The 12,440-nt window shown below is 42.4% G+C and overlaps 1 protein-coding gene across 2 annotated transcripts in view; it reads right to left on the reverse strand.

Moving 5' to 3' along the window:
• Positions 1-10,217, reverse strand: part of LOC306959830 (netrin receptor UNC5C-like) — a 529,449-nt gene extending 519,232 nt beyond the window's left edge. The window contains exon 1 of one of the 2 annotated variants that reach the window (XM_079552054.1): positions 9,709-10,217. In XM_079552054.1, the coding sequence (XP_079408180.1) occupies positions 9,709-9,826 (118 nt within the window). In that variant the 5' untranslated portion in view covers positions 9,827-10,217. The remainder of the gene's footprint in view (positions 1-9,708) is intronic. The other variant, XM_079552055.1, reaches the window with a different exon arrangement.
• Between the last annotated feature and the right edge of the window lie 2,223 nt (positions 10,218-12,440).

Genomic DNA, 12,440 nt, shown 5'->3' on the forward strand with positions numbered 1-12,440 from the left:
CGCGAGCGCAGAGGATCCGCTGAGTAAACATGCGGAGGGTCAAATGTTTGCTCTGCCGCTCCGCCGGACAAACAACGGACTCCACCTGCCCAAATCACAAAGGAATACACTCCAGATGATATGAGAAAAGTTGGATGGTTGTGGACGTCAGGATCTGCATTGCTCTGGAGCGCCCTCTGCAGGCAGCCGTGGATAAGACACTTGAGAAATAAGTGAAACTGCGCTTTCATTAATGGCATACTAGCAAATCTACTGTATCTGTGACGTACACACTGTGACACACTGAACTCCCTCTGCAGGCAGCACAGGGAATCACATGGTGACAGTGAAAACAAACAAACTTTCTGTTTCGGCCAACAGCATGTTAGCAACTCTATAGCACAGTGATGGACACACTTTGAGCTCAGAACAGGTTTGATTATTGTTGAATTATTGATGTTCATGTGGAGAACACAATCAAATCCAGGAAATACAGATTCAAATTCAAAAGAAGAAGAAACGGCAACATTGAACAAGTGTTGTTTTTGGCAACCATCTTAACTGTAGATATTCTTTTTGATGAAAATGCTTTTAGTTTTAGTCAGGTTTTAGTCATTTCTAAATGTGATCGTTTTAGTCAAGTTATTGTCAAGAGTTTTATGTCGAGTTTTAGTCGAAAAAACGTAAAAGGTTTTAGTCAAGGTATAATTAACAAAACTCAAAAGGTTTTAGTTGAAAGAAATTAAAAAGTTTAAGTCAGCAGGACTCCAAAGGTTTTAGTCAAGTTTAAGTCAACAAGACTCAAAGGTTTTAGTCAAGTTTTAGTCAACAAAATTCAAAAAGTTTTAGTCGACAAAACTTAAAAAGGTTTTACTCAAGTTTTAGTCGAAAAAGGTTTTAGTCGAAAAAACATAAAAGGTTCTAGTCAAGGTATAGTTAACAAAACTCAAAAGGTTTTAGTTGAAAGAAATTAAAAAGTTTAAGTCTGCAGGACTCTAAAGGTTTTAGTCAAGTTTAAGTCAACAAGACTCAAAGGGTTTTAGTCAAGTTTTAGTCAACAAAATTCAAAAAGTTTTAGTCGAAAAAACTTAAAAAGGTTATAATCAAGTTTTAGTCGAAAAAGATTTTAGTCGAAAAAACATAAAAGGTTCTAGTCAAGGTATAGTTGACAAAACTCAAAAGGTTTTAGTTGAAAGAAATTAAAGAGTTTTAGTCAGCAGGACTCTAAAGGTTTTTAGTCAAGTTTAAGTCAACAAAACTCAAAAGGTTTTAGTCAAGTTTTAGTCAACAAAACTCAAAAGGTTTTAGTCAAGTTTTAGTCAACAAAACTCAAAAGGTTTCAGTCAAGTTTTAGTCGAAAAAATTCAAAAAGTTTTAGTCGAAAAAACTTAAAAAGGTTTTAATCAAGTTTTAGTCGAAAAAGGTTTTAGTCAAAAAACATAAAAGGTTCTAGTCAAGGTATAGTTAACAAAACTCAAAAGGTTTTAGTTGAAAGAAATTAAAAAGTTTTAGTCAACAAAACTCAAAAGGTTTTAGTCAAGTTTCAGTCAACAAAACTCAAAAGGTTTCAGTCAAGTTTTAGTCAACAAGACTCAAAAGGTTTTAGTCAAGTTTTAGTCAACAAAATTCAAAAAGTTTTAGTCGAAAAAACTTAAAAGGTTTAATCAAGTTTTAGTCGAAAAAGTTTTTGTCGAAAAAACATAAAAGGTTCTAGTCAAGGTATAGTTAACAAAACTCAAAAGGTTTTAGTTGAGTTTTAGTCAAAAAAATTCAAAAAGTTTTAGTCGAAAAAACTTAAAAAGGTTTTAATCAAGTTTAAATTGAAAAAACTCAAAAGGTTTTAGTTGAAAAAAAGTAAAAGGTACTAGTCAAGGTTTAGTTGACAAAACTCAAAGGTTTTAGTCGAGTTTTAGTTGATGAAAACTCTGTAAGGTTTTAGTATAGCTTTAGTCTGTTTCATCATAAGAGTATTTAAGTACTAGTATTTCAACAAATACATTTAGGTCGAGAAGTGTTGAAAATAAACATTGGAAATTGGGATTAAGGCTGTTAAATACACAACAGGCACCTACAGGAGTGTCATTGTGACCAAGGCTTTTTATTTGTTTTTATCGCATCAGCACCATGATATTTTAAAGTCTTTGTTGACGAAAACTTCATTGAACTGAATGACTCAAAACCTGCGAGTGAAGCGAAACCTTCGACGAGGGAGCAATGTCGTCAAAAGTCGATTTTGAATTACATCTCCTTTGAAGAGACAGAGTGAGATTTGCAAGTCAAAGCGAAAGCCAAGAAATCGAGACACTGAACAGATCAATATAGCATTAACCAATAAGATGTGGTTAACATTACAAAATAGAAATAAAGCATATTCTCCTGTTTTTTTTTAACAGTGTAAGTGTGGTCTGACGGTGTGACGGTCAGGAGCTGCTGCAGACGCGGCGACCGTCAGAAGGATGCGCTGAAGGATTAGCAGCTTAACGCGGCGCTCCAGTGTTAATGCTGCAGGCGCTACATTAACAAGCAGCACCTCTCCCCTCTCTGCCAAGGTCACACAAACACACTTACACACACTTTTACAGAAGGTTAGTGCTAGATCGTACGCTCCGGAGGGACAGTCTGCTGTGAAAACGTGAGATATCATGACACAAATTAAGGTTAGGGCCAGGGAAATGGTTAACCTCTTAACTCCCGCCTGAACCGAGAGGATCTTTTTCCTCATGTCATCAGATCAGCCAACATTTTTTGGTTGGGTGTTCAACTCATTTTTGTAACTTATTTGTAATTTTTTATCACATTTTTGTCATTTTTTGACAATTTTTTCGTCAATTTTTAATACATTTTTTGTCACATTTTTGTCATTTTTTCGTCAATTTTTCGTCAATTTTTTGTCACATTTTTTGTCAATTTTTTGGTCATTTTTTGTCATTTTTTTGTTACATTTTTTGTCACATTTTTTGTCACATTTTTGACATTTTTTTGTCAATTTTTTATCCATTTTTTGTCATTTTTTTGTTACATTTTTTGTCACATTTTTTGTCACATTTTTGACATTTTTTTGTCAATTTTTTATCCATTTTTTGTAAAAAAAATTGTCATTTTTTCGTCACTTTTTTGTCACATTTCCATCATTGTTTTATTGCTATTTTCACTGCTTTTTCCCAGAAGCTTTTGGATTGGGGTAAAGCCAAACTGGAGAAAATGTGCTCGGTTCAGGTGGGAGTTAAGGGGTTAACTTTAAGGATTAGGGTTAGGATTAGGATTATTTGTATTTTTAGACAAACCAACTCATAGATCTATACAAACTCACAGCAGACCGTCCCTCCGGAGCATACGATCTAGCACTAACCTTTACAGAATCCTCCCACTGCACTCGAACGCAGCACCACCAGGTCCACACAAACTTAGCACGAGCACCAAAATTCTACTTCGATGGTTGAACAAGCACCACGGGCACAGAAAGTGACTCTGTATCTTAAATAAATATAGACGTTACCAGAGATCGTCATGACCGAATTGGCACTTTGGAACTGGATCTCATACATGAAAAGGGCTGGTTACTGTTACACTTTTAATCGATACCAGTCCTTTAACAATACTTGGTTTATGATACCGATGCCTAGAACCCGAAAACAGAACAATGATGTTCGGAAGATCTGCAAAGCTACGATATGAGGTTCATCTCCAATGTCGAGAAATGGGAAATCATTTGGGAGGAAATGGGGGAGAAATTGTGCCAAAAATAAGGAAATAAAAAATAAAAAAAAATTGTAAAAAAAATAAAATATAAAAAAATCTATTATAGAAAACGCTATCTCAATGGCCGCCGCCTGGGCGCCGCCATGTTTATTTCCCATACCGACTTTGAAGCTAAGCAGGGACGGGCCTGGTTAGGACTGGGATGGGAGACCGTTTGGGAACATCAGGAAGCCTGGCGACAGTAGTGAGTTTGTGGGTGGTGCCGGCCCCCACGTTGCGGTCCCGCCGCCCGAGGGCATTGACCACGGGTCCATATGGACCGCGGTGCTGCTGTCCGAGGACAACCCGCCGTCACAACAACGCGAATGCACGCGATCTGACTGCCGTGCGTGTGCGCGCATCCACACAGGGCGATGTGTGTGTGTGCGCGTGCGCGCGTTTGTGTGTGCATCGATGTGCGTGTATGTGTGCGCGCGTGCATCAAAACAGGCCGGTGTGCGCGTGCGTGTGTGTCTGTGTGTGCGCGCGCACACAGGGAGATGTGTGTCATTTGCTTTCACGTATTGTGAGCCCAGAGGTACATTTGATTCTAAAGCTGCTTTGAATGCATTGCCAATTTTATTGTAAGGTTATCAATACTGTCTAACAACGATCATTAGGCTATTTCAGTTCAAAACCAACTTTTTTTTTTTTTACATTGTACACTACCGTGATGGACCAAACCACGGGTCCTGCACCGTGAACCGAACCGTTAGAGCTGAACCCCTAATATTGATCCATGCTTATTCCACTGTCTCTTGAATTCTACTCCCTTTTAGCGAACATATTGTGGTTGTAGTTTATAAGAAAGGAGTACGGGTGCATCAAACACTCAAATTGCAGTTTGTTTGAAATTATTTTTAGCATTAATTATTTTAAACATTTGTAGTGGCCATAGTTTTTGGAATGGGTTGGGAACCACTGGTCTACAGCTGAACTGTGTGACGGGTTGGACATTTCTTTGTAATAACTCATAATCTCAGACTATCAAATGTGGAAACTAGCGAGGCCCGGCCGAAGGCCGGGTCTCAGCTAGTATATTAGTAATAAAAAAATAGCAAAAATTAGGTTAAAAAAAAAATTGTGGGAAAAGGGGGAAAACATTAGGCAAAAGACATACAGGGGTAAAAATCATTTATTTGAGCTGAAACAACCAAGTTGTTTCCTTTAATGTTGCACCAACATTTTGAGATTTCAATTTTCCTGGACCAACCGCATCAAAAGACTTTTTTTTCTTTTGATACTTTGTTGATACCAGTTGAACCTTAAAGGAACAGGCCACCGCTTTTCCATACTGAGATGTGTTCTTACCTGAGCTTAGACAAGTTGATGTGTACCTGTCTGGTCTTTGTGTGTGCCCTCAGTCACGCAAAACGATCAAAGATGTCGTTAGCATTTGGCCTCTCCTAATGTATTCATATGGCTCCAAACGGGGTGAAGTTAGAAGCTCTTCCACGGGCACAAAGGCCAGACAGGTACATATAAACTCGTCTAAGCTCAGGTAAGAACATATCACAGTATGGAAAAACCGTGGCCTGCTCCTTTTCAAACACCAGACTGGCATCGTTTAACCGTGTCCAGCCCTGCTTATGAAAAAAGCCAGATCTTTTTTGTTTGTTTATTTATCATCCATTTTTACTGTATGGTAAATGGTCTCAACTTATATAGCGCTGCACCGACATTAGGCACTCAAAGCACTTTACAGTAAAGAACCGGTCACCCATTCACACTGGAGGGAAGGTGGGTGAAGTGTCTTGCCCAAGGACACACTGACAGTGGGTGGATTCGAACCCCTGACCTTCCAATCATGAGACGACCCGCTCTACCAACTGCACCACGTTTGGTAAATGACCCTCCATCCTGGCCTGCAGCTACAGTTGAACCCCTTCAGTTACATATGAAGTACACGGTGTAAAAACAGCATTAATATTACCCCGTCTTGCATCACCGCTATGGCGACGTGGTTAGTCCGTTATGCATTATTTACCGCACGATTGCACCAAATACTATATAATACTGCAGGGCTTTAGCACCAGTTTTATTGACCACATCCTGAAAGGCATAAAGGGGAATAAGCTGTAGATGTAATGAAAGCTTTTGATGATCTCCACTGGATGAATATAAATAGATCACAATCTTATGAGCTCATAAAAGGTGATATTGGAGTCAATGTTTGAATAGCTGTAGTTGGTCAGGTCTAGGCTCAGAAACATATATTATTCCAGCAGGATGGCACGGGCGTATTCCAAGATGACGATGCCACAATTCGGAGTAGTTCATTTGAAATAAACTTTAAAAAGTCTCCTGATCTTTCATATGAAGAAAACTGCTCATTATTATTTCATAATGTAGCTACAATTAGGCCCTTTAAAGGGGCTAGATGCACGTTGGCCATTTAATACTCACTACTGCCACCTCAGGGCTTACGTGTAACTGCAGCTTCTATATTAAGCTCGTGCATGACGGCACTTCTGACCCGAATTAAGACCTTTCTGAGTGACAGTGCAGGATTTTAGAGGCAGTTGTGGTGAACAGGTCTGAGCTCATTCTACAAATAAGGACATGTGGGGGGAGGAAAATACATAATTTTGACATTTTTAAACTCCGTATAGTCCCTTTAAAGAATTCAAGCCCTTAAATTCAACAGTAGAAATTCAGAGAGTGAAATTCGCACAGAACATCCTGGACACCGAGGCCTGAGCATCGATCCAGAGTCGAGACAAACTCGTCAGCTTCTGGGTCCTCATCTGTAAGTCCCGCCCACAAAAGACACAAACCAATAGGAAACATCCTGCGTCTCAGCTCTCAGTCGTCCAGGATCGATTGCTCAAGGGTGAACTATTCCAATTGAATTTTTTTCTACTGCAAATTTGACACTGAATTTCAACTGTAGATTTTTTTACATTGAATATAAGGATGAATTTATGTATTTGATTTTTTTTATTGCTGATTTTACACTGAATTTAGACGGTTGGGTTGGATGTGTTACAGTGAATATTTGAAAGGCAAATTTTTCATTTTCAACCCTATAACCCTAGAACACTATTGCTGGGTGGTTTTCATGATGATGGTTTATCTGAGTGTCCTGGGTCTCTGAGCTTCAGAGAAAACACACTTTTTCCTACAGGCACATGTTGCAATCTATTATAGAAAACGCTATCTCAATGGCCGCCGCCTGGGCGCCGCCATTTTTATTTCCCATACCGACTTTGAAGCTAAGCAGGGACGGGCCTGGTTAGGACTGCGATGGGAGACCGTTTGGGAACCTGGCGACAGTAGTGAGTGTGTGCGTGGTTGGTGGTGGGGGCTGATGTGCGCAGTGGACTGAATGAATACTGCAACAAATTGTACACCGAGGAGCATCTGGAAAAGCGCTATATAAGACTTGCCATGTTCATTTCCCAAAAATCCGCGGCCGGCCCCACGTCACCGTCCCACCGGCCGCGGGCATTGGTTACGGGTCCATATGGACCGCGGTGCTGCTGTCCGAGGACAACCCGCCGTCACAACAACGCGAGTGCACGAGATCTGACTGCCGTGCGTGTGTGTGTGTATGTGTGCGTGCGCGCATCCTAACAGGGCGATGTGTGTCATCGTCACTCACCCTAAACTGCAGCTGCAGACGCTCCGCAGGTACAGGTACATCCTCCAAAACACATCTACGCGTCTTTGTTTAAGTCTCTCCTGCAGTGACCAAGGCTGTGGTTCATTACAGATCCAGTGCTGTCATGTCAGAAGCTCAGACACATGCGTAAGATCCAATCCTGGTCATATTCCGTCTCCACAGTTTTGTCTCCGAAAAAAAGTACACGCAGACACACGAGCTTCAAATGAAACGCGCTGCTCCGAGAGCTTCAGCCTCCGTGTGCGGAAAGCGAAAGTGAAACCACTTAACGAGCGCATGGCCTGCACTGTTGCTTTTTTTTTTAATTTATGTTTTTTTTTACTTTGCTGCTGTACCATTTCTTCTCTATTTCTTCTTTGCATTCTATAAATCGGCTTTGAAAGCATTGCCAATTGTATTATAAGGACATAAATACTGTCTAATAAAAAACAACTTCTTATTTTTTAGATTGCTCCAAACCACGGGTCCTGCACCGTGAACCGAACCGTTACAGCTGAACCGCTAATATTTCTCCATAAATATTCCACTGTTTCTTGATTTCTATTCCCTGCGTTTTGCAACATATTGTCGATGTAGTTTATAAGACAGGAGTACGGGTGCAAACACTCCAATTGCAGTTTGTTTGAAATTATTCTTTGCATTCATTATTTTAAACATTTGGAGTGGCCATAGTTTTAGGAATGGGTTGGGAACCACTGGTCTGCTTACTGCGGGTCTACAGCTGTACTGAGTGACGGGTTATAGGGACTATACTGGACATTTCTTTGTAATAACTCATAATCTCTGAATATCAAATGTGGAGACTAGCGAGGCCCGGCCAACGGCCGGGTCTCAGCTAGTAGAGATAGAAGGTAGGTTTGAGGGTTAGTGTATTTAATCAGGCTCTTGTTCCCTTTCAAGGCTGACATTCAGGGCTGACACGTTTATTTCTTTGCTCCTGTCACAGAGTTCGTGTCTCTGGCCTCACAGTAAGTGAGTAACACACAGTTATTTTAGTCAAAATCAGACATATTTAGTTTCTCTCTCCTGTGGCTGTTTGTGCCGAGGACACTGAGCTTCACCAGAGACGTCTCACATATCCAGGAATGTGTGGACCAAAAAACAATAATAAAAGAAAGTAATTTTTTGTTCCCAACATTTTGGAGCATTTTTATCTGGTCCCCTCATGATGCTTATCTTTTTTTATTAGACATGACAGCTTAATATGAAAGAACACGACTCACATGTGTCATGTATTGTCATGTTTTGATAGATTTTGTGTATTATCTCGGGTAAAAAATGATGGTGTTTTGAATGTGAGCAACAGTGTTCTAGGGTCAAAACCCTTGAAAAATGAGCAGTGAAAACACAGTGATTGAAAAAAGAAATCAAACATGTTATTCCAATGTTAAAAACACTAAAAGCATTTCTCAGACATTTAAACTTCAAATTTTGATGACACTAAAAATCTTCCATAAGCCTCAAAGTTCTTCGCAGTTTTCAAACGGACACATCAGCACTTTGGCATATAGTTTTATCACTCAATACTTTTCCATACGTCTGCTTGAGAAATAAGATTTTGAAGTACCATTAAGCTAGTGCTTGAGATGGAAGATAATGCTGCAGTAAAAAGTGACCATTTCTTACACTTTGTGTTGCGATCTCGTTTTGTTACTGCCCTTATTTGTCCCTCCTGTCCCCATGGATAATCCGAGTACCCTGTTCCAATATGCTGCCGATTATTTTAGAAAGTGATGACCTAAACTCAAGATTCATGAGTTTTTATTACTGTGCAGGGCTCAAAATACAGCTATTGTACTCCCAGAATCAAACCTTTTATATTGCGTGTCTCGGATTACATCACAAATATCTGACTTTTACGCACAAAAAGCTACGCACCTACTCAAGTATTGCCTACTTTCCCTCTTGCTTTAGGAATGATCCGGGTCATTACTTCTTACTTCAACTCGAATAAAAATGAGTAGAGTATTTGGGCATATGACAGAGCCTCCTCGCAAACAATCACCATCTCCACTGCCCTCATGTGCGCGCGTTCTGACCCAAAATCTCGATCCTTTTTGTCGAGGCGACGTCTCACGAGTCGCCTTTCCCCCCCCTCGCCTGACTCCTTCCAAAACACCACCTCCGTTCATCCTCCCACAAAAAAAACAAGCGCTGCGTAACAAGAAATCGCCGCAAAATCCCCCCGTCCAAACGCAGCATAAACACCACAACGTGCTTCTCCCCGATTCCACCCGCGACTCGTCCACCACTTTGAATCGAGCGCACACAACACGCTCCACGCGTCACTCCACAACCCCGTCAAAAAACTTCCACGGCTTTTTACGCACAGCCCCGGGGGGAAAGATGAATGAAACGGGACTTACTTTGCGCGAGTCCGACTTGAGCGAGCAGCAGCGACAAAACCAGCGGTACCATCCTCGCCGTTGCGCACATCCCCTCGCCGCCGCGACCTCGTATTCCACGTTCGCTCCTTCGCCCCATCGCGAGGGAAATAAAAGTAAGAAAGAATCCTCTGCTTGTATGTCCAAAAAGCAAGGGGAGGGGAGGAGAGGGGGGGGGATACGCTCCCCGCAGGTGGACACACACACACACACACAAAAACCCAAACCCGCACGAATCCTTTTTTTTTTTGGCGTCTTACAAGCTCCAAATGTAAGTCTCTCTCCAAGACGTGCGAGTGGAGAATGGGATAGACGCAGGAGTGTAGAGGCTACACGTCTGCCCGGGTCCGTGTGTGAGCGCGCGCGTGTGTGTGTGAGAGAGAGAGAGAGTGAGAGAGTGAGAGAGAGCGGTGCTTGTACCACTGCCTGCCGCCGCTACCGGGCTACTGACGGGCTGGCTGCGTGCGCGGACTGTGCCACTGTGTAGGCTCTACCCAGCGCTCCGTTTACGCAGAGGAGGGGGAGAGATGCCACCGCCCTCTGGCTAGACGCGCTGTGCCTTTTCCTTCTGCTGCGTGGTCTCCGCGCGCTCTCTCTCTCTCTCTCTCTCTTTCTCTCTCTCTCTCTCTCTACCACCTGACACAGGAATATTAACCTGGGATACGTGGTCAAATGGTTGATTTGTTTGTGTCGAGATTCGGAATTCTTTGAGTGACGGTTATTCAGCGGGAAATGACTCCGATTTTATGATTATTGATATTACGGAAGAAAATAATGACAATTTCTTTGCTGTATAAAGAAACAGACATGACATAAAGTACACTTTATCATTATTATTTATTATTGTTTTAATTGAAAAAAAACAAAAAAAACAGCAAAAAAAGATGCGGTCGCTGTATCGGACTGTCGGGGTGAAGAGGGAGCTGAGTCGGGGCAAAGCTCTCGATTTACCGATCGATCTGCGTTCCCGCCCTCACCTATGGTCATGAGATCTGGGTAATGATCGAAAGGACAAGATCGCGGATACAAGCGGCCAAAATGAGTTTCCTTCGCAGGGTGTCTGGGCGCACCCTCCGAGATCGGGTGAGGAGCTCAGTTACCCGGGAGGAGCTCGGAGTAGAGTCGCTGCTCCTTCACGTCGAAAGGAGCCAGCTGAGGTGGTTCGGGCATCTGTTTCGGATGCCTCCTGGTCCCACGGGAGGTGTGCCAGGCATGTCCAAGTGCCTCGAGGAAGACCCAGGACACGCTGGTGGGACTATGTCTCTGAGCTGGCCTGGTGTCGCCTCGGGGTCAGAACAGCTGGAGGAGGTGTGTGAGGATCGGGAAGTCTGGGCATCTCTGCTGAGGCTGCTGCCCCCGTGACCCGGCCCCGGATAAAGCGGAAGAAAATGGATGGATGGAAAAAATAAACATTCAGTCAATGTTATGGTTCTTTTAGGACTCTTCCTTTGGCAACGTTGTACAATTATCATGATTTCAAAATAATAAAAAGGCAACAGAATATTATTGTTCGCCATATCCTCTCCTGGATTGGGGAGGCACGGTAGTGCAGAAGGTCCCGGGTTCGATTCCCACCTGGAGTTTGCAGGTTCCCCCCGTGTCTGTGTAGGTTTCCTCCGGGTTCTCCGGTTTCCCCTACCACTAAAAACATGTACAATAGGCCAGGATGAATGAGAGTGTGACGTGTGTGTGACGACGGATGGAAATTAGCTCGAGGCTATAATCCGGTGTGGCTTTTTTACATGCATGAGACCCATGTGTGTTCATTAACATGCACTGTCCCGCTCAAACAAACCAATAAACCAAATCTAAAGGAAGCAAATTGTCTCCATAATTACAAAAGCGCTCGCACAGTTTCACTTTTCATTTTCACAGTGATATAAGCACAGCTGCACATGGTTCTTTTGGGACTCTTCCTTTGGAAATGTTATGCAATTATCATGATTTCTAAAATAATAAAATAAAAAAGGCAATACAATATTATTATTAGCCATTCCTAAGTAAGGATGTAAGTGCTTTATTAACAAAATTGTGTTCAGGTGTTAGTCCTGAGCCGCTGCGACTGAGCCACGCCGCCACTGTGGGCCGACCTGACCAGCATGTTTTTGGAGGACAGAGGAAACCTGCCTCTCCTCTGAAACGGTGCACCGCCTCCTGGGTGTGTCCCCGTTTCAGAGCATGGTGTCCTGCACTGGTCAGCTCCTCCTCCTTCCTCTTCCTCCTGCGCAGCTCCCTCCACTCCACAACAGTCTTTCATCATCTTCTGGGAGGAGCTTAGCCGTTAATCTGTTTTATTCAGTGAGCGTCCATCAGCCAGAACACTAGTAAGGATAGAGGCAAGTGCGGCTTGGCTGTGAGTTTTGCCCGGATACCTCCTCGATTGTCCCTTTTTTGTTTCCTGTTGCGCCTCTTGTGACGCCTCCACTGTGCTGCAGGTGACTCTTCAGTGTTTCAGAAGAAGAAGGTCTCAAATGTACTACAAACTATAACATTTTTGATAAAACGTTTGAATCGGTTTACCATAAAATTTAACAAAATGTGGATTTCATCAAATATTTAACCTTCCATGTATCACCACTCCATCAGGCCTTGATCAAATCAGGACTAAACCAGGTCTAAAAAGGGACTAAATAGAGCTGAGTTGGAGGAAGGGAGAGAGAGAGAGAGGGTTCAGGAGCAGAGGAGAGAGAGAGATGAAGGGAGAGGAGAGGGAG

This window comes from Gobius niger (assembly GCF_951799975.1).
Source record: "Gobius niger genome assembly, chromosome: 1".
NCBI lineage: Eukaryota > Metazoa > Chordata > Actinopteri > Gobiiformes > Gobiidae > Gobius > Gobius niger.